Source organism: Aotus nancymaae, unplaced genomic scaffold (assembly GCF_030222135.1).
Source record: "Aotus nancymaae isolate 86718 unplaced genomic scaffold, 86718_ANA_hifiasm-v0.15.2.pri h1tg000007l, whole genome shotgun sequence".
NCBI classification, from domain to species: Eukaryota; Metazoa; Chordata; class Mammalia; order Primates; family Aotidae; genus Aotus; species Aotus nancymaae.
This window is the reverse complement of record NW_026988418.1, coordinates 48,269,873-48,293,078: the sequence shown is the minus strand read 5'-3', so window position 1 is coordinate 48,293,078 and position 23,206 is coordinate 48,269,873. Positions and strand designations below refer to the sequence as shown.

Below are 23,206 nucleotides of genomic sequence, written 5' to 3'. Positions count from 1 at the left end.
CAGACCTCCCGCCCTCGCTGCTCCACCGGCAGCCTCTCCCGGCCGCACTCCTCGCGCGGCGCTCGCCGCTACGACTCCCGCCTGGGCTGGCGCGAGACCTGTGAGCGCCGGAGTGGGCGCGCGGGTTGCACGCGGGCCGGCGCCCGGAGCTCTGGGCATGCTCAGTCGCGCAGGCAGAGCTCCGGGCGCGAGCTGGGCTCCTCCTGCACCACATTCATCGGCTGCCAAGGGGAGCCGCCGGGCGCTCGCAGGCTCGGCGCGCGCTGCCCGCGGGAGGACCCGGCCACCGCCGCCGCCGCCGCCACCCCTAAGCCTCCTGAAGCCATGGCCGGGCTCGGCCACCCCGCCGCCTTCGGCCGGGCCACCCACGCCGTGGTGCGGGCGCTGCCCGAGTCGCTCGGCCAGCACGCGCTGAGGAGCGCCAAGGGCGAGGAGGTGGACGTCGCCCGCGCGGAGCGGCAGCACCAGCTCTACGTGGGCGTGCTGGGCAGCAAGCTGGGGCTGCAGGTGGTGGAGCTGCCGGCCGACGAGAGCCTTCCGGACTGCGTGTTCGTGGAGGACGTGGCCGTGGTGTGCGAGGAGACGGCCCTCATCACCCGACCCGGGGCGCCGAGCCGGAGGAAGGAGGTAACTGCCCGCCCCGCGACTCTAGGGGCGCGGCCGGGGCGCGCGTCGGGCCCTCCCCCGCCGCCGGCCGCCGCGTTTCCTGGGGAGTCGCGGCAGTGGCCCCCGGGCTAGTTCACAACTTCCCGTCGGGGAGCGTGCATGTGTGTGTGTGTGTGTCAGAGTCAGAGAGAAGTTCATTGTTCACACCTCTTGGCTTCTGGCAACCTTCTGGAGGATCGGATTCAGTGTGGTGGTTCGGTCTCGGGCAGGTGGGTGGGCGGGGGAGTCCGCCTCACGGGCATTTTTATTTGTGAAAATTAAACGGCAACAACGACAATGCAACTCTGAGTGTTTCCCAGGGAGCTGGGGCCCGCGAGGGGTGCCGCTCCGGGAGGGCGAGTGGAGGCTGGACGTCCCTCCAGTGGGCAGCGCCAGTCGTGACACCGAAGCCCCCAAGTCCTGCCTGTCGCCCGGAGCAGGGCAGGCTGGATGAATTAACCAGGTATCGGCGCCCACAGACCTGGGGCTTCTCGAGTTAGTTTTCAGTCGTGGCGAGTAAGTTCCAAAGAACGAGACTAGTAAGTGAATGAATGGAAGGGAAGTGTTGTGTTGGTGAGCTGTGCTAAACGCGTGCATGAATGGGTTAGGTTTAAAAAGCTCTACTCTCTGTGCCGTGTTGGGTGTGTGTGCTAGCGAGCGTGTTTAATTAGAGATGGTTGTTTCACAGATTCCATAATTTTTATTCTCTATATTTTTAAACTCACAGCAATTAAGAGAGCTTTTCTGTTCTCAAGGGTTGTGACTACTTTGAAATACTGCAGCTTGTGAAATGGCTGATGGCTTTAAGTGCAATGTAGGTTAGTGGGGAGAGACAAATAGAGTAAGATTGGATTTTAAAATGCCATCTGGCCTGGGATTCTTCTCAATGCCAGTTAAGAGCCCAGGCTCAAGACTCCGTTGCTATTGGCATCTAGTGGCGTTGCAAGAAGCTGGTGGTTTCTTTCATTTCTGGAGATTTAAGAATTTTTTTTTTCTATTTTGTCTTTATTCACTTCACATTGGAAATGCCTCCTAGAGCTTATGATTAAAATATGCTTATTCCTCCCGTGCTCCACTACTTGGTTGATGAAATCCTTTATGGTCTGAGAAATTAAGCATATTCCACTAATTTCTCACTGAGATAATCAGCTTTTATTCCACCCTCCATTAGTAGAAAACCAAAAGAGTAACAGATCTCTCTTAGCCCTTTGATCCCTTTGCCACGCCTCTCCTCCTCTGAGTCTGTGAAATGTCCCACTCTTTTAAACTGATAAGGAATGTAATCCCGTTTGAATACTTTCTAATGTGTTCCAGGCCAAATGGCAGAGCTATAGTTTGAACTTAAAAGAGCAAAATCGTCAAAACCCTTTCAATATGGCACTCTTTTGATGAGAGTAGTCCAATTTCTTCTCAAGAGACTGTCACCATATTTATTCATCCATTTTATTTTATTTCTATAATAAAAGATTCCAAGCTTTTTTCTCCCTGATACCTAAGTGAGCAGTGATCTTTTCCCCTGCCCAGATTTTTAAGCATACATTTTAAATTGATTTCATTCTGGTATCAGCCTGGTGGCCCACTGCCAGAAGTCACATGGTATAGTGGATAAAAACATTAAACTGAATCTCAGCTCCACCACTTTCTAATTCTGTGACCTTTAGGGAGTGTCTCTTGCCTCAGTTTTCTCATCTATAAAGTGGTAATAATAATAACTATTTCACAAAATTGTTGTAATAAATTTGTTAATCTACCTGAAATTCATAGGACAGGACATTTGATGAATGTTAACTATTATTATTCACTTATAAGTGGGTCACGGAAGATTTACTCCTTTAATGAGAAGTCAGCTATACACTCATGTAGTTAGTGACATTTCTCTATTCTGTGATACTGCCTCCAGGTTTGGATCCCCTGCTGGTGCCTGCCTTTGCATTGCACATGATCTGGGTCACCAGAGTAACAGGCCTCCCAGGCAGGGAGAGAAATACGGGCAGTCAGTGTTGGATGGGATGCTTCTGAAGAGCAGGGTCCTGTAGGGCAGTGCTTGTAGAAATCTCTCACAGCACCAGCTCACTGCCTTGGTAGGTGTTAATGCTTGTTGAGTGAGTGAGTGATTGAGTGAGTGAGTGAGTGAATGAATGAATGAATGAAATGCTAATACAAGCAGATAGTTACTTCAGGACCCTCTTTGGATTGCTATATATTTTTTCATGTGATGCTTGCCTTCCCAACTGTGAAAATCTGCAATAGCCAAGGAATTATTCTAATATTATCATCACTGATCTCTGCCTCTAGTCTTGTCATTTTCCATTCCATTCCCCCACTGTAGCCAAGCTGGTCTTTTAAAAAATCAGATCTGATCCTGTCCCTTCTCTGACTAAAATTCTTGAGGGGCCCCCACTGAGCTTAGATAAACCCATTGACCTGGTCTCTGCTTGCCTTTCCAGCTTCAGCTTCACCTCTGATCCCACCTCAAGCACCCCTGACCCATGGATCAAGTGAGGTTCTTTCACTGAAGCTAATGAGACTATTGCTTTTGTGGATTTTCCCTTTGTCTGGGTACTCTTCCTTCCACCTCTCTTCCCTTTTACCTGCCTTAAGTGCTCAGCTTACTGTTATCACTAATATTAGTAGCTAATATTTATTGGGTACTTGCCACTTGCCACACACCGTACCAGATTTATGACATGCATTTCATTAATACATCAACTCTTTGAACTCAATACTATCATAATTCCTATTTTAAAGTTGGTGAAACTGAGGCCTAGAGAGAGTGAATAAATTGACCAAGGTTATAGAGTGCTACCTGTAAAATGAGGGTTTGAACTCGAGTTTAGAGAATTCCAAAGCTCTAGTCCCACCCACTGTGATATTAGACATCACTTTCCAAGCATGGAATTGGTTCTCCTTTTATGAACTCCTAAAACTCTCTATCAACTTCCTTTTATATTTATCATACCACATGATAATTGCCTGTCTACCTTTCTGTATCTCCCATTATGTAACCTGTAAGGGCTAGGATCACGTCTGCATTGGTCAACATTTTATCACCAAGGCCTTGCGCACAATAGGCATGTAGCAAATATTTTGTTGAACAAATGTTCTCATGATTTTAGGTCAGCCTTAATTCTCCCTCCTTATGACATATTTGGTGTTTCACAAGCATTTCCCATCAGTAGGGTCCTAAAAGTTCTATTATGAGCATAGGTGGTTTATAGCTGTTTCTCCTTCTTTTTCCCTGTCCTGCCTCTGTCTATTGTTATTGTTGTTTTGTATAAAAATCTTGAGAAGTTCCTTCTTAATCAAAATCTCATGTTTCATTTAATGACTTTTCTTTCTTAAAATTCAAGAAAGTATTCTTGTGAAAGTTCAGTGTTTCCCTCAGTGGGGCCTCATAGATTAATAAAGTAGAAGCCCTGTGTGCAGGAAGCTTAAGTTTTAGTGAAGGAAACTGTATATACAGAAAGTCAGTAAATAATGTTAATTGTCTAATAATGTTGTATCTTTAGATTTTGAATATTTTTCATGTTTAATACTTTAAAGAAAATCAGCCTTTAGAGACCTATCAGATTTTACATGATTCCAACTTACATTTTAGGGAAAAAGTGCAACTTCTCTGTTTTTAGAGACATGGTCTCACTCTGTCATCTAGATGGAAGTGCCGTGGCATGATCATAGCTCACTGCAGGCTTGAACTTCTGGGCTCAATCAATCTTCCTTCTTCAGCCTCCCAAGGGGCTGGGATTACAGGCATGAGCCACTGTGCCTGGCCAAAAGTCAATGTTTAAATGTTAAATACTGTAAACAAATAATCTAAAAGATGATGAAGGACAAATGACAGGTTGTGAGGATTGAATTTTTTAATTAAAACTTTTGTATAGATAATGTATGCCTACAGTGCCAAATTCAAAAGGTACAAAAGGATATGCAGTAAAAGTGTGTCTTACCCTTCTACTATCACTCTTGCACCTGCCTAACCGGTTCCCCTCCTTAGAGGCAACTACTAATGCCATTTTCCTGAGTTTCTCTCCAAAGGTTCTTAGTATCTAGTGAATGATTAACTGACAAAGCTTACTTAAGCAAAATTGCGAAATATATCCTGTGCCCTTTTGCCCCTCTACTTTTTTTAAGTTTACTTGTCATTTACCCTGTTGACTAGGATTGCTCCTTTGTAACAGCAATTTTATCCTTTCCCAGGTACCAAGTGTTAGTATGTGGGATAATTTGTCTCAGAGAAAGCCACACAAATTCATTCTTACAAAGTGATAATAGCTTAGTTATTGTTTCCTTGAGCTTTTGCATTTTTGGGGGCCTCTTCAGGAAGAAGTCAGTGCTTAGCACAAGGTAATAAATCCCAGAAGTGGAATTAGGCATCATGTGGGGGAATGGGGACATAAATGGAAGGGATGGGCAATATAATTTGGATAGATGTTCCCCTTTTATTAGGGTGCTTATTAGGACCTTCATATTTTGGTTTTGGGTTTATTCACTGGTTAGGAAAAAGCATAAATATGTTCATCCTGGAGGCAAGTGAAAATCAAGATAATGTCTAATAGCCATAGCTAACAAATGCCAAGTTTTTGAGTATGTGTGATTCCTAAAAGATGATATTATTAACCCTAGTCAAAAGTAAGGAAACTGAGGCTCAGGTAACTGAGGTTAAGTAACTTGTCCAAAGTTACACACAGTAATAAGTTGCAAAAATGAGGTTTTTTATGAAAGTCTAAAGGTTATTTTTGCATGAAGTGCTTTTTTCCAGTTGTGGTTAATCCTAAAAGAACATTAAATCAATGTAGAATAACTACCTGAATTCCATTTTACACATTAACGATATGCAATCTAACTTGAAAACTAAATGGATCATTATACTTCCCTTCTCTCATAAATGAGAATATGTTGTCTTCACTCTAGTTTAAAAATAATAATTCAGTCATTTATATAACCCCCTAAATTGCCTAGGCACAGTTTGTGCGTAATTGTATCTTATTTACCAGCAGAGTGGATGATTGCTTTTTTAAATGCACACATTTCCTCAAACTTCTGTTTAGCTTTAAGTGAGAAAACTGCCCCAAACTATAAGTGGATGTGCTGGAAGCTCTTCACATGACAGCAGATTAACAGTTCTTGATAAATCATCACCTCCAACTCGTTAAGACAACTGCTTTTTTTCAGGATTTTTTAATGTTTTTGACTCTTCTGCATGGCCTTGGCAGTAACGTTTGGAAATTGATGTGTCCCAGAGACTAGGATGCATCCAATAATATAGTCTACTCCTACACAGTTGATCTTGAAAGCCTAGAAAATAAGGAACAAAATGAGTAGGGAGTGACTTCTATTAGATACTATTAGCTGAAAATGAGCTTTCTGCAGAGATTCGTAGACTCATTAGAGAACCATTATAAGACTAAGAAGGAAGAGCTGGATCCCTTGTAATTCAGATATGCTGGAAAATTGCTTTTGCATGTATTTGAATTCTCATTAAGCTCAGATTTATTCAAAATTAGTTTTTATTATAATAATGGTAGGTATCCGTCCATTAATATAAACCACAAAAACAGAAAAATCTACTTATGACTTTTGAACAAACAGATTTACCTTCCACTGCCTTGTGTCATAAGTGAATTATTTGTGGCATCTTATAATTCTCAATATAAATTTGGAAGTACATGTTTTAAAAATGAGTGCTGGTTATTATTAATTTTATGGGCTTTTGCTATTAAAATCTGTAACCATTTCAGAAACCCTCATTTTTTGACTAGAAATTTGGATATGTGTAGTGTTCCTTCCTCCTTATCAAGGAAGTATCACAATTAAAGATAAAATGACTAAAACCTTAATAAAAGAGAAAGAAGTTTCATTAATATCTTATACAGAACACAGTGCAGTATTTATTTTGGGTTGTCCATAAATATTTATTTACCATAACTGAATCCTCTGAAGTTCCATCAAAATATTCACCTGACCTTTGGAGTTAGCTTCCATCACTTTCCTTGACTGATATTAGGTATTAAATCTGTCAGACTTCTCAGGCTTATTTCACAAGCAGGGGCTTTTCATCTGAATGGACAAGCAGGCATAATCGCAAGCAACAAATCCCATTTAAAAACGTGTGTGTGTAATGCCATCTAGTTCACTTTGTCATTGTCAAACAATTTAATAATGTACATCATCTTCCTGAAGCTGATGCTGCTGAAGGAGCAGTAGAATCACATAGAAAGGAGTAAATCACCAGACTTTAGACTTTTGTTTCTAAATATCTAAATCATCCAAGCAACTATGACAAGAGGAATCAGCATGACAAAGTACAAAGAAAAGTACAAACTAATACAGGGTTGGTTTAATTTTGTCCAACAAATCAGTGTGGACAAGAACCTGACTTAGTTTAGGTTAGCAAATTAAAAGGACTGTATCATACAGTTTTTGCAGCTGGATGGGCTTATAGGGGTAAGTTATTCCAGTGAACATATGTACATCAGCATTTTCCTCTATTTGATTATGTGTAAGTAAATAAACCTTTGCCTTTATTAAAAGACCTTTTGCCTTGATTATTTCATCATTATTTTGTTTAAGAAATATTGAAGTTTTCCCTATTTTGTGTGGCATTAAGTATGAGTGCCATGGTTGCATGAAAAGTGACTCTGCTTTGATAGTAAAGGGATAATAGTTGTGTTACATCTGTTTGTACATTCAATAACTGTCTGTTACTTCTAGACTGAATGTTTGGTGCTGGGGAGATACAGATGAACTGACACTTCCACTGCCCTCGAGGACCTCACAGTCCAGTGAGGGAGGCAGATCAGTGACAGACACTTGCAGAACAGGGAGGCAGATTTTATGACAGAACTCTGCCCAGTCCTACAGAAGCTCAAGGAGATGTGTCTCACCCACACCAAGGCTTCCCAGAAGGAGCGATTATCGAGTGAGAATTAACCAGGGGAAGGCAGAGAAGGGCAACCTTCCAGATATAGAGAACATGATGAAATAGGATGGAGGTAATAGTCTAGTGAAGATTAATTTTATTAATGTTGAGAAGATATAGAATTGAGAAAAGCCTACCCGTGCCCTCTCAGATCTTTTGAAATTTCAGAAGCAATCCCAAGTTCACCGAAAGAATCATGTGCATAACTGTACTTCTTTGTTTGGGTCTAGAGGGATTTAGCCACTTTGGATACCTCATTTCTAAGTGTACTTTCCTCTTACTCTTACCCACATGCTCCATAATGGTCTGGCACCTCTTCTTGTATTCCTGACTAGCACAGTTTGGGAGCAATGTAGCTCAATCTGGAGCTGAAAAAAGTCTACTTTAAGTCTGAAACTGAAAGATTTCCTGAGGTTGCTATTTAGATTCTGGTAACTTTTTTGCCATTTAGATTCTGGGGTGGGGGGGTGTTCTATAAGTTATCAGTATATTCTTTGCTGGGGAAGTTTCCCTCTTGGCCCATAATTTGTCACATTAGGGTATATCAGGCAAACCTGTCATCCTGTAGTATGTAGTTGTATACAGATGCTCCTCAACTTTTAATGGAATTACATCATGATAAACATATCTTAAGTTGGAAATATCATAAATTGACAATACACTTAATACCCGTAACCTACAGAACATTATAGCTCAGGCTGCACTACCTTAAACATGCTCAGAACACTTACATTAGCCTATAGTTAGACAAAATAAACACAAAGCCTACTTTAAAATAAAGTATTGAATATCTCATGTAATTTATTGAATACTGTACTGAAAGTGAAAACAAAATGGTTGTATGAGTACTCAAAGTATGGTTTCTACTGAATTTATATCACTTTTGCGCCATCGTAAAGTCAAAAAATTGTAAGTTGAACCATTATAAATTAGGAGCCATCTGTACATTACCCATGTCAATGGCAAATAAGACAAAACTAATCAAATCCCTCCATTTTGACTGTAGTCACGATTGAATCTCAAGTGCAGCCTAAACTGAGAATGCATCTATAATTATGGATTGAATTTTGCATGAGCTACAGGAGGCAGCCAGGTGGGGAATACTCACTGTCCTGGGGGCAGGAGACACTGGTTTTGATTTTTGCAGTGATATTCAGATCAAATAGCTGAGGGATTTTTTTTTTTTCTTTTTGGAGCCTGAGTTGTGGTGTGGGGAGAAAGTATAGGGTGGGAAAGAGATAAGAAGATGGGGGAAAGTGGATGGGGAGTTGATGATAACTTACATTTATGAAATGGGATTGGAGTTTGATGAATAAAAAATACTGGATTTTATTCAACCGAAGACATTATACTTGTTCTACTTAATTAACTAATCATATGAACTCATGCCTTGTTAATGATAATCCATTATGAGATGCAGTTGAATTTGCTAAGTCTATTTCAAAAGCTCTGCTTACTCAACCATTTATAGCTCATTTGATAAGTAATTTTTTCTATAGAAGACTTTAAATAAAAATCATTGAAATAGTTTAGGATCCTGGACCCACATATTTTCTGCCATCACACATCACTTTCCTCAGTGTCTGTCAGTTGAGGTTTTTGGGTGGTAGTTGTGAACCAGTGGCCTGAAGAGATGGAGAGCAAATGGTGATGAGGTATGTGCTGTAAGTTGTGTTTTCTGTTATAATTAAGTCTTGACTTGCCTATGGTAATTCTTTCTTATAAACCTTCCATATATATATATATATATTGGTTTCTATTCCTGATACTGAATTGTTAGTTTTCTAATATTTAACTTTTGGCTTCCAAAACTACATGAAGTTATCTTTCTAAGGAAAGACAAAAAAAAAAAAAAGATACCCATATAAAAAAGTAACCTTCCTATAGTTAGCTGTATACACATTAGCCAAATAAGGTATAGGTGTAGCTATTTTTTTTAATATGGAGATATACTTATGGTAAACCTAAACATTTCTAGCCTGAAATGATTTAAAAAGCTGAAATGAATGAATTAATCTTAGTGCAGTTTCAAAATAATACTAGAAAACCATAGCCATTTTATTCTTTTAATTATTTTTTGAGTCATAAGGGAACCATCATTTCAGGAAGAAAGATTATTATAACTACAGTTTGGCTTTGGGTCATATTTTAGGCCATTTATGATATAATCATATTTTCCAGATCAACAGTTTTATGTGAAGAGATTTAGATCTAGTACTTTATTTTGAAATACCCAACCATTTTTTAAATCTTGCTTTTGGTATTTTCTAACTTTCTGCATGTCATCCTAGTTCTCTATCAGGGACCCTGGTTTTCCAGCTCCCTTTTTTCTGAAAAATACACAGTTGGGAGGCAGAAGGGCCCTAGCCAAAAATGTTACTGATTTTTTCATTTTTGTCTTTTGTTACTTTCAAACTAAACATTATTAAGGCTTCAGGCCTCCCTAATCTCTGAGCCTCCCCAAACCACCCCAAATATAGAAACAGTCCAATTGTGACTAGAGCATAGCTTCAAGACAAGGCTTTTGTACCATTTTTTCCCCGGTTGCTGCTCTCTACCCACTAGTGGGTCATGAAATCAATTTAGTGGGTCATGACCAGATCTTTGATTTTTATTGTAATAGAATCAGTAGGAAATGTCAGAGTTTACTGCAACATAGCATCATCCAGGTAAGTATTGTTTCATAAAACTTGTTTCATTTTTACACATTGTGTTTGTGTATACTGATGAGGCAAATCAATTTCTTACACTGGGTCATGGTAAAAAATAAATGTGAAAAATCCACTGCACATCCTTTCAACCGGATTGTGCCATTCAGGCTCTTTGTAGAAATTCTGCAGGGTCATGCCTGTTGGCCAGTTGGGTCCTGGGAATCATGGCCAAAATCTCAGCATTACCTTCTGTCAAGTCATGTTTGATTTCCTGTCACACGTGTTGACTCCTTACAGTGATGGTTTCATGACTGTTTGGATCCCTGTCCATTCAGTAAACTAGTGCTGAGTCTGTAGCTCTATGGGGCCTGGTAGATGTGATTGGGGAATATGAAGAGGAGGAAGATCATCAACTTCACCATTTGCTAGAAGCTGATTCTACCTCTTCTTTGGTGGTAAGTTTTAACACAGTTAAGGAAAGGTTATGTTGATTAAGATACGAAAGCATAGTTTTCCTTCTAAACTTGCATCTTTTGCACTTTTCAGGGGCAAGGAGGGGGAGATTTGGTGGCAGTAGCATTTCCTGAATCCTTTGCCAGGGGTTGTACCCAGTAGGAAGCAGCAGCATCCAGGTGGGGGCTGAGACCTACACAGACAGTGGGAGGCATCAGGGTCCAACATCAGGATTTGACCACAGACACTCTTGAGGTAGGGACCGAAACTCAGAACACTTATTTTGGTTCAGAGAACTCCAGCAAGTAACCAGATACAGAATGTGCTAAAATGTAATTATAATGTTCATGTCATTCTCAGATCACTGGCTAAAGGCCTAAAAGAGATCTTGGAAATCATTGGCTTCACCTCTTTCCTTCACACTTATGCAACACTAGATAAGCGGAAATCCTGCATTATGTAAGAATGCCAAAGAAAATTTAGTTTTTTCCCCCAAGTAACCCATTTCAGCAATATTTCTTGGTAATGGTGCTATTAAGTATGAGACATCTGGACTGGCATATAAATTGGGGTTCATTCTGACAAAGTATATATAGATGTTTAGTAATGGGTCAGTCTGTGATTGCAGGGAAATGGAGCACCCAGTTTTCAGTAGTGACCCCTTTTTCCTAGCTGAGCAGCCTAGTACTAAGAGTGGAATATATTCCCTTATACACGCTATGCTCTTCTATGCCCCCCAAAAGAGTGCTTTGAAGATTCTGATAAGAGACATTAATGATAGAGGCAAACAGTATCTGGCTGTGACTGGAGAAATTGTGTGTTTGTAGGAAAAGGGCTTGGAATTGTGAAACCCAGAGCTGTAATTACAAGAGAAAAAATAGGGAGTGCAGTTGTCATGTCCATGTCTGCATTTTTCTTTGTGAGCACTGAGCTGGATAACTGAAGCCTCTCAGTGGTTTGCAGGAAAGCTGAGGATTAATACTGCTTCTAAACTGTCCAATCCTCAGAAGGAAGTTTCTTGGTGAGTGGATGGAGTAATAGAGATTTAAGTTAGGACATTTTCTTGAAAGTAAATGCCGAAAAAAACACAAGATATAGTTCGTTGGCCTCAATACAGCTGAGGGCTCAGTTATGATTCAGAACACGCTCCCTGAAACACTCGGCTGCCCTGAGGTCAACCTAATGACTGGAAATTCTGCAAATGTAACAGCTACTATCCCTTGGCCTGTTTTTATAAAACACACACACACATTTTTGGATAAAATCAGTTTTCTAACAATGCTCTCCTTGTGAATAATGCTTGGTGGGATTGTGGATCATCAAAAATGTTTACAGGGATTCTTGAGTTACATCGTTTCAGTGGTCCTTCAGCCAGGAGAAAGTTTTTGTTCTTGTTGGTTTGTTTTAATGAATTGTGCCTTTTTATTGGGCTCTTTCAGCCTGAGATTACCTCCATGCTGGTTGTCTTGATTTTACCTTTAGAATGGGCTTTTATAGTGCTGTCTATGGAGTAGAATGTGTATATGCAGTTCCTAGAACTTCCCTACTCTTCTTTACCTTACTTTTTAGGGGAGTTCCTATAACACTATGAGTTTGTCCTTATACTCTAGGTCTAGATGGTGATATTCAAATTTTAAGTTCAACTCATAAGTGGATCGTAAAGTTACTCTAGTAGGTCACGCCAGGTTTTTTGGTTTGTTTGTTTGTAAAGGAACTGGAATATAATAGAAAAAAGCAGAGGGTATTTGCAACCCATAATCTAGCCAGGTAATGTTTCATGTAACCTTTGTTTCATTTATACACATATACACATATACATGCTCCTTTATGTATTGTAGGTTGCAACATAAAGTATACTTCTTACTGTGGGTCATTGTTGAGATTTTTTATAAATTTAATTTTGTTGTTATTGTTGTCAAGAGGTTTTAAATCTACTTATCTAGGAGACCAAAAAAACTTTTAATAAATGCTGTCATTTTATCTTTTGTTGCCATTCTTTGTTGTTTGCAGCAACAGAATTTTGGCATGTGTCAAAGGCACTTGACTTCCATTGAGCAAATGGGCAGTTTGATTTCAGGGCACTGGGTTTTTCATTACCTAGGAGGAAGATAAAGCCACTCATCCAAAGGCAGCAAAATGCAGGAGATGGAGAAGAATAGAAGGAAAGCAAACAGTGTAAGTGGAAAGTCTCAGGCTTTTCCCAGTAAATCAGCATTTTCAAATATCAAAGAGTCTCCTGCATTAATGCTACAGAGTATTTCTGTACACTTAGAAGTGGTACACTCATTTGTAAACCAAATTACTATGTTGTGATATTATAGCCCAGGATGGCAGGTGTTCAGAAAGCATACCACTTATTATTATTATTTTTTTTAACACTGCTTCACGTTTTATTTCGGTGTACATTCTTCTAGAACCAGGTTCATTTTTCCAGTTTTATAGAAAAATAGATGTTCCAGCCACCATTTACTTAACTGTCTGTCTAGTCTTTTAAGACCAATCAGGCATACCACTTATTAAAATGGCTGTATGAAAGCCTAGTACATTTTCTGTTCTATTGACTCCAGTCTCATTTCCACTGTTTCTGCTTTCCTCTGCTCCTCACTGAACTGCCCACCTGCTCCCAGACCCACAATTGCTTGAGACAAAGAATCGGTACAAGGTACTTCAGTCTTCATCACTCCTCTAGTGTGCATGTCTCTCACTCCACCCAGGTGTCTAGAGACACATGCTTCTAAGCTGACTTGGGAGGCAGACTGCTTGACTCCTGGGGCACTTGTTGAGAGGTGGCTTTCTCTTCCTTTCCATGTGCCCTGAGGACCGGCAGAGGACAGCTATAAATTCAGATTGTGGTTCCAGTGCTTATTAGCTTTGTGGTCTTGAGCAAGTAGAGTATCACTTTCATCATCTATAATGTTGAGGTGGTTTTGACTACCCTATAGCTTTGTTGTGATGACTGCGCACAGTAATACAGGTAAGGTACTGAGAAGTACCATGCACCGACTCGTTCTTCAATCAGTGATCAGTCCCTCTTCTTTCTGCCTTTATATGCTTTTTGTCTTTCCAAAGTGCTGTTATTCAAGCCCCTAAGGATTGAAGCTGTGCTTTTCTCTTGCTATCTTCTCTTCCTGGAAACTGGAAACCTCCATCCATTGGACTATGGCCAGACTGCCTATGGCCTGCCCAGACTGAGATTCTGTCCGGCATTGGGACTCATGGCTCTTATGTTTTGGACCCCTATGCTGACTCCACCTGAAACACTCCAGGGGGTTGGTAAGACCATTGAGGTATGCACTTGAACCTCAGCTGGCAGCTAGGCCAGTTCCCCAGCACCTGTGCCACTCTACATGTAGGTCTCATGTGGGTACTGACCTCCTCTCCATCTCATGGTTTTAGGAGTAGGTCATCAGACTCAACTGAGTCAAAAGGTACTATGCTTTCTAAAATTTTTCATCCTCTGATCTTCTAAGTGAATGAATACTTAGAGATATTTCTGCCACTAAGCTTATCATCTGATCTTGAACTGGTCATGTATTGGTACTTAGATTTGAATTCACATTTTAAGTATCTTTACACATTCAATATATTTTCCATTTTAAATACTTTAAAAACTGCTCTTACATTGCAGGTGAAATTCTACCTGGAATTGAGTCTCAGTTCCACTTCTCAGTTACATCATCTTGGGCAACTAACAAGTTTCAGTTTCCTATAAAATATCTTTATGCCTTCTGCCGGGCATGGTGGCTCATACCTGTAATCCCAGGACTTTGGGAGGCTGAGGAGGTCAGATCATGAGGTCAGGAGTTCGAGAGCAGCCTGACCAACATGGTGAAATTCCGTCTCTACTAAAAATACAAAAATTAGCTGTATGTGGTGGCGCACACCTGTAATCCCAGCTGCTCAGGAGGCTGAGGCAGGAGGGTCGCTTGAACCTGGGAAGCAGAGGTTGCAGTGAGCCAAGATCGTGCCACTGCACTCCAACTTGGGAGACACAGCAAAATTCCGTCTCAAAAAAAACAAAAAACATAAACACACACACACACACACACACACACACACACACATCTCTATGTCATCTTCCCAAGGATGTTGAAGATCAAAGTTTTCTGAATGCTGTGATGCTATATGCAACAGTGATTACATTGGTAATGTTACGATGAGTGATGGATTGTACATATGGTAATAGTAACATTATTACATATGGACTGGAGATAACTAGCCTATTCTTGATGATATATCAGATTGACTAGATTTGACCAATGTCCTTTGCACAATAACATTGACACTAAGCTCTGACAACCTTAGAGAGAGGTCCTAATAGAAAGAGACTACTCTTAGAAAGCTTTAGTCACCCCCAAAGACGCAGACCTACCACTTACTAGCAAGGTGAACTTGGCCAAAAACTTTTGATACAGTTTTGTCATTTGTAAGAAAGGGTGACACTACTTTTATTTATTTAACAGGCAATTGTTATTGAGTACTTACAACATGCAAAATACAAAGTAAACAAATAATGATGCCTGCTCAGAGCCTGTAGTTTAATTGGAGAGATAAACATGAAATAAATAATCATAAATATATGTGTGTAATTAAAAATACCAGTAAGTGTCTTAAAGAAAAACACAACTTGTCTCATAAAATTGTAAAATGTCAATAAGAGACTTTATCTGCAAAATACCTGAGTATCTGCTTTTAGATGAGACCAGTGTTACCTGTGTTAGAGAGGGAAATTACCCATGCTGTTGCTCCTGTTTGTACACCTCTAATTTTCTTAGTAATATTCCCTTTCCCTACTGGAGGGACTAGAATCCTGCCCCTGTACTCCAGCACCATGAGCACTTGCCTCTGGCCAGCTCTGACTTTTGGACCCTGTAGTCTGCCTCTCTGTCTAGTACAACCACATCTCTTCTTCATCTCCCAACTTCATCTGTCACGTGCTCCTGCTGCCATGCTTTCCAGAGATCCAGCCCCACCTGCTTGGACTTTCATCCACCACACAATGCATCTCCATTGTGCTTCATGCAGTTTTCAGGTTCACCCACAATAAACAACAGCAATATCATTTATCACGTATTTCCTGTGTGTCAGCACTTTAAATCCATCTTTCTCTCTAGCTGTCTTGGCCCTCTTCCAAGCCCTGGAAGTAGTCTGGCTATTAGCAGAAGAAATAAAGGGTCCCTTCTTACTATTAGCAGAAGAAATAATAGGTCTGTTAGTCAGCCTCATCATTCTGCTGATGGTCCTGCCCCAACAGGACCCTTATTCATTTCATATGCTCAGGTGGTGCCTTGGTGCCATTAACTGGGTTTACATCTTGACCCCTTTTGTTGGTTTCCTGCCTAGATTCCCTGCAAAAGACCCCAAGGCTGACCTCTAGTCCTCGTATGAGAGAATCTCTCAAACATACTGCTATGCCTGTTGGTGCCATGTACTGCCAGCCCTCTAATACATCTGCTTGGTAATTCATTGGGCCAGACACCAGCCTGCCTTATGCTGGGCTATGCCCTCAGCCTGGCCCCGTCTGTGGGGGCCTCTGATGCCAGCTGCCATTCTGAGTCTTCTTCCTTTTGCCCAGAGTTGGAACCATCCCTGGTCACTGGCCTTGTGCTAGTGGGCCATTTTACTGACTGGACTTAGAACCAATGTGTGCATTTATATTTTAAAGTATTTAGTAGGTTTAGCCTCTTAGGAAGTTTGAGGTATGATGCCTTACTGAGGCACACATACTCTTAATTTTCCATCTCTCTCCCCTCCTCCTGTAGTAACTAGCTATCAATTAAATGCTACGTTTCTGCCTCTGTTTAACAAACTTGTTCTTGGAATGCTCACTAAACTGACTTTAGTCCAATTTTGAAAAATTTGTAAAATTCTTTGCTGGCAGAAAAGAAATTTTACGGTGTTTAATTAAACAGATTAAAATGTGATTTTCCCAATTGTGAAAACTGTTTTTGATAGATTTCCTGTGTTTTGTGTTGCTTTTTGTAAAAGAAAAATTATTCACATTATTGTAATTCTATATTGTGCAGAACAGGAACAAAGGAAGTGATGCAGATCCTTTGGCAGAAAGATCATTTGAGTCACTGGAGTGTCTTGAACCATAGAGGAATTAGAGCTCCTATTGATGCGATGCACAGCACGTTTCTTCAGATGAAGACACCCCTCGTTTATGTGGATGTTTTTTATCTGAATATTTGCACTGAAGGAGAGCAACAGAGGGATACTTACTTGTAAACAAAAGGGGGTGGTGCAAAGAGGAAATGAATACTTCATAGAACTCTAAAATAAACCAACCAGATTTTCAGAACCTCTCACTCTTAATAAGTCCTGCCATTCTTTATCTCTTAGAACAGAGATCATTGAGAGAATTAAAAGTAGGCTTAGTAATGATGGAAACACAAATTCTGATTGGTAATCCAGGATAACAACTTCAAAGTAATAGACCTTGATGTTCTAACATAGGGGTGTCTGATCCTTTGGCTTCTCTGGACCACACTGGAAGAAGAATGGTCTTGAGCCACACATAAAATACACTGACAGTAGCTGATTAGCTTAAAAAAATATATATCGCAAAAATTATCCTAATGTTTTTAAAAAGTTTACAAATTTGTGTTAGGCCACATTCAAAGCCATCCTGGGCCACATGTGGCCCATGGGCCATGGGTTGGACAAGCTTGTTCTAACAAGAAAGGATGGCGAAGATGCTGGCTCCTGACTACAATGGGTGGATGTTTACTGCTGAACACACACACAGCACTGTACTCGGAGGTCTCCAAGGCTTCCGTGTCATTCTTGGGTTAATTAAAATAAGGGATGAATTTAGGGACACAGCCAGCTCTTCTTTCTGATGATTCAGTGTGAAGGAAGAGGGTAGTTTTGCAGAGAAAAAAATCCTTACAGTGTTTCTGTCAAGGATTAACCTGTTGATGAGGAAATTCAGACACGAAAGGCCAGTGTAACTTTTGGTTAACATTTTGCGTAATTCAGACTGACTAAACCTTCAATTCCTGGTAACTCCGTTTGAATTACTGAGTCTGGAGGTAGCTCCAGACTCAGATGAGCAATCATATTACTAGGTCAATGATTTTACATTCTGGTCGGATTTCTTTAGGTTGCAAACAACTGAAACATATTCCTGCAAGGAGGAGGAGGAAAATTGTAAGGATAGACTCAAATTGAAACTACAGAATCATTAGGGACATGAAGCTTTCTCCTCATGCCATCTCTTCTCGCCATCCACCTGCTTCATTCGATTCTCTGGTTTATCTTAAGCTTCCTTGTGGTCCACCCGAGTTTACTTCATATTACTGTAACTTAGCTGCTGTGGCATTCTGACTCAGATTTCCAGTTTCTCAACTTAAAATGCTTAAATGGAGAGCCTCATGGGCCCATATTAATTTTTGATGCATGCAACCAAGTGATAGGTAGCTGGCCAGCCTATGAATAAACTGAATTCAGTTCAGGTGCCCAACTTTGGTTCAACCAGATGTAGTTTTAGAGGCCAAGATCAGAGTGGGTTTGCTTAGAGCAGCAGGCAGATTCTTGCATATAAATAAGCAGGCAGTGATTGGTGTCTCCTGTGTAGCTGGCCTCCTGCTAACAAGTGAATGCAAACACTGACCTATTGTGAAAGAGTGCCTTGTGTGGGGAAACCACATTCTGATCTTTTATTCAATTGAGTTTTAAAATTCAGTGATGACCACCTTTCTCTCCTGTTGAAAGGTGGCCTGTCCTATATCCCTTGAGTGAGACACACATCTCTCCTACCCTAAGTGAAATATAAGATGTAATGTAAAAAGCTATTGCTGTAGGAAGAGTGGACATCAGGAAGAAAAGGGGCAAATAGGAAGAGAGAAGGAGAAGAAGAAAGGAGGAAAAACTAACTGGAAATAAAATCTTCAGTTTCCACTTAGAAACTTGATACATCTCCGTGACACTAAGCCATACGCTAGAGGATTGGGGGAAGGGTGGCAGGAGAATGGAGGGAGAGGCAAAGGAAGGGAGGTGGGATTGAAACAAGGGGACAAAGAATAGGAAGGAAAGGATTTTGGATATTAGACCTCAGAAAGTAAAAAAAGCACCTTGATGTCTTTGGCGTGATGTTGCCAAAGGATAGGATAAAAGGTGGACTTGAAATGGACATGATCAAGTGGGCCAGGAGGATTTTCCATTTTCCTTTTTCCCGAAAGCCCACCAGTAGACAATTGACATGGTTAGGCTTTATATCCCTACCCAGATCTCATCTTGAATTTTAGTCCTTATAATCCCCACATGGCAAGGGAAAGACCAGGTGGAGGTAATTGAATCACAGGGGCGGTTTCCCCCGTGCTGTTCTCGTGATAGTGAGTTCTCATGAGATCTGATGGTTTATAAGGGGCTCTTCCCCCTTTGCTTGGCATTTCTTCCTACCACCTTGTGAAGAAGGTGCCTTGCTTCCCTTTCACCTTCTGCCGTGATCATAAGTTTCCTGAGGCCTCCCTATCCAGGTTGAAGAGTGAGTCAATTAAATCTCTTTCTTTTATAAATTACCCAGTCTCAGGCAGTTCTTTATAGCAGTATGAAAGCAGACTAATACAACAAGTTTATGGGCAATTGCTGGAGCAGTACAACTCACAGCATGAATGTCTCAACTTCTGACCTGCCCCAGTCAGACATGCACCAGAAAATAAGTGTCTGGCTGTTCCTGATGTCATTGCAGATGGCATTTAACTATTGGGATAGATTCGTCTGGCTTTAAAATGTAACTTGAAGCCAGGTGTGATGGCTCATGTCTATAATCCCAGTATTTTGGGAGGCCAAGGAGGGAGGATGGCTTGAGGCCAGGTGATTGACATCAGCCTAGGCAACATGAAGAGACCCTGTCTCTTAAAAGAAAAAAATACTAGCTGGGCATTGTGGTGCACACCTGTGGTGCCATCTATTCTGGAGGCTGAGGCAGGAGGATTGCTTGAGCCTAGTAAGTCAAAGCTTCAATGACCCACGTTTGCACCACTGCACTCCAGCCTGGACAACAGAGCAAGACCCTGTCTCAAAAATAAATAAGTAGGTAGCAAATTAGTTAATTCAATGTAACATGATGTTTTCTTTGAGCATGTACCCTTTAGGAAGGACAGAAGGACCTCTTTCTTCTTTAACGTATCTTCATTTGTTTTTTAACATTAACCATCTATCCTAAATTGATGCCATATAATCTGGCCTCCAGATTCACATATGTCAGGGTTTCTAAATGTTTGATCTTAGGCACTGTCTTGTATTGCACAAATCACTAATCTTTTATGCTTCTTTCTTGATAATTAAAAATACGCTTGCTAAACTCCTGAATTCATCCTCCTAACCCTAGCTCAGATACCCCTTCTCCTTGAAGCTCCCCAGACTCCTAGAGCTATCATGTTCCCCGTGATGCTAAATACTGAGTGTCAACTTGATTGAAGGATACAAAGTATTGATCCCTGATGTGTCTATGAGGGTGTTGCCAAAGGAGATTGGCATTTGGGTCATGAGCTGGGGAAGACAGACCCACCCTTAATCTGGATGAGCATAGTCTAATCAGCTGCTAGCATGGCTAGAATATAAGCAGGCAGAAAAATGTGAAAAGAGAGACTGGCCTAGCTTCCCAGCCTACATCTTTCTCCAGTGCTGTATGCTTCCTGCCCTAGAACATCGGACTCCGAGTTCTTCGGTTTTGGAGCTTGGACAGGATCTCCTTGCTCCTCAGCCTGCAGATGGCCTATTGTGGGACCTTGTGATTGTGTGAGTTAATACTTACTAAGCTCACCTTTATGTGTATATATCTATTCCATTAGTTCTGTCCCTCTAGAGGACCCTGACTAATACAGCCCCATACTTTGGTCAGCACGTAGCACTCCATATTGTACTTACTTATTTGCATGGTTACTCACATATCTGTGAACTCCTTTCCCACAGCGCCTGCAACCTTTTCACTTCTCAGCCTCTAGCACAGGGCACAGTGAGGAGCACACAGTAGGTGCTCAGTGAATGTGAGTTGAATTGAGTAGACTATATTCAATACAGTTTAGTACTCACAATATTCTCAGGACCTACCCTGTGGGGCCACTTTGTAGGCGGAACTTTGACACAGGACTTGAAGTCAGGATGCCTGTGGTTAAGCCTAGCCTTGTTCTTAAGAGTATGTGGCTTTGTTCACCATGTTCCTGGGCCTAGTTTTCTCGTAGATGAAATACAGGTAATGATTCCTGCCACTCAACACTTTTGTGAAGATGAAATGAAAAAATATATGTGAAAAGTCTTTATAATGTTAAAGTGCAATTTGTAAGGAAGATATCATCAAAACCATTCTTTTGGAATTTCAGAAACTAATCCTCTTTAGATGTGATCCAAGACAGATCTCTCTTTTGCTAAATCCTGCTCTATGGCAAACATAAAGTTGAAATGTATACTGTTGTGAGAGTAATAAATATGAAACATCTGGTGGAGCACCTAGCATATATAGTAGTCATTCAGTGATAGCTGCCATTGCTATTACTACTACTGCTATTCTTCAGATAATGTAGTGTTTCCTCGGCTAGCTTGGAGGAAAGCAGTTGGGTGATCTGAGAAGGGTAGCAAATTTTCAGTCCTAGTGCAATCTGTCACTTTCATCCCTGAACAAGCTACTGATTTCTTACTTCCTTTCTCAACACTGAATCTTTCCTTCCTTGTGTCCTGTGAGGATGACTTTGAGCTCAGAAAAGTCCTGAAAAAATCGAGGTGAGTGTTGCTATCCTCTTGAGCCTGTGCTTTAATTCACTTATTATCTGCATCTGTCAGACATGGAGCCTTTACCGAGGATAGTGAGGCTCTAAAAATTCTGGCGTTTGTCTGTAGGGCTGATATGCCACTTTATTTAGAAGGTGGGGTGGAGATGGAAACTTTCCAAGTACTTGATGCCATTGAGCCTTGTTAATTTGTGAAAGAGTTTTGTACTTGCCGTCTTTCTTTTTAACCATTCTTAATTTTCCGATCCTGCTTTTTGTTGGCTTCAAATGTGCTCACCAGAATCCTGCCAGTTTTAGTTGGAAGAAATATATTTCCGAGCTTAGTTGGACATCAGTTTTTTTTGGGCCCTGCCCAGACTTTTGACAGAGAAGGTAGTGTTAAGGAGGTTGATGGTGTCTAGACAGTAAAATCAGAAACTGTGTAATTTATGTTGTATTACAGACATCCACTTCCCGGATTGGAAAAAGGAAACTTACTTTTATCTAAGGAAGTTACATTAAAAACCAAAGCCCCTGGGTATTTCTGACCTATGAAAAGTTGAAGCTTGAGTAGTTCTACATAACATTCTCTAGCCCCTTCAAAGACCGGAATTATTGAGAGTAGTCCTGTGTAGGGCCAAGTATGATAAATAAACTTCCAAGTTTCAGAAGATAATTCATAGAACCATATAGCAGTCTTTCCTGGCTACTCACTTCTGCTTAGACCCCTGTGAGCTCACAATGCAAATGGGTCTTGCACATCAGTTTCAGAGGGATTTTGTAAAGTTGAAGAGGAGAGAGGCTAATAGCAAAAGAGGATGGAAGTGTTTGGAACTCTAAAGAAGATCAAAGGCCTGACTCAGGGTCCTGCCCTTAAAAAAATCAGACTTTAAGGAAAAAGCATGTTGATTTGGAAAAAGTATAACAAAGAAGTACCTTAATTATGCAATGATATTTTGTTTCTTTTTATGCTGTTTAATGCTCATAAATATCAGATACATCCTCAACATTCATTATTGTGGAAAATGATAGAAAAAATCTTAAGCTTGGCAAAATTTATGTAGGACTAAAGGCTTTTAAAGCCTATGTCAGGTTTTTGGTTTTTTTTTTTGACATGTATCATCATCCAGTTTCTCAATTAGAACCCTGAGTTTCTTTCAAAAAAGTATGAACTTCTTTATGTATAACTGTGAGACATCCTATTAGAGGCTACTATCTGAACTGTTTTAGAACACATATATTTAAAATGCTGTAATCTTATTAGGATTATGAATTATTTGCTTTTCTATCAGTCTTAAAAATTTTAAATATCTCCTAAAGTAGGAAAATTAGTAAAAACTCCATTACAGAAGAATTGTCTTGTTATTCTTACTAGATACTAGGTCACCCTATCTGAGTTAAATTTCACTTTGATAGTTTCCAGCTGATTGTGCCTGGGTCCTCATAGACACAACGAGTGTTAGTTGAACTGTGTGTTGAGTTCTTTCTAACTTTACATCGAAAGCACTTTTTAATGTGTGTTAACTAGATGATTAAAATTTGTCTTGAAGAGCAGACAGTTTCAGAAAATAGATGTAAGAACCAAGAGAAAAGTGTCATGTATAATGTATTGATTACTAAATACTGATGATATGTATAATGTGCAGAAATCTCTGTAGCAGCCAGGGATGTAATGGAAGCCTTTTCCACAGCCTTGTAGCCCTCTGGCAGAGAGCTTAGAGATCAGAAATATGTCAGACACTTGGGAAGCTGCAGTCCCATGACATTTGCTCCCATGTCACTCAGTTTAGGATGTTTAAGTTGTTGGCTTCCCAGGGTGTGATATT

At 40.6% G+C, this 23,206-nt stretch overlaps 1 protein-coding gene across 1 annotated transcript in view; it reads left to right on the top strand.

The window, feature by feature from the left end:
* The first annotated feature begins 210 nt into the window (after positions 1 to 210).
* Positions 211 to 23,206, top strand: part of DDAH1 (dimethylarginine dimethylaminohydrolase 1) — a 156,376-nt gene continuing 133,380 nt past the window's right edge. The window contains exon 1 of the mRNA XM_012442593.2: positions 211 to 627. Within this exon, the coding sequence (XP_012298016.1) occupies positions 325 to 627 (303 nt within the window). The 5' untranslated portion in view covers positions 211 to 324. The remainder of the gene's footprint in view (positions 628 to 23,206) is intronic.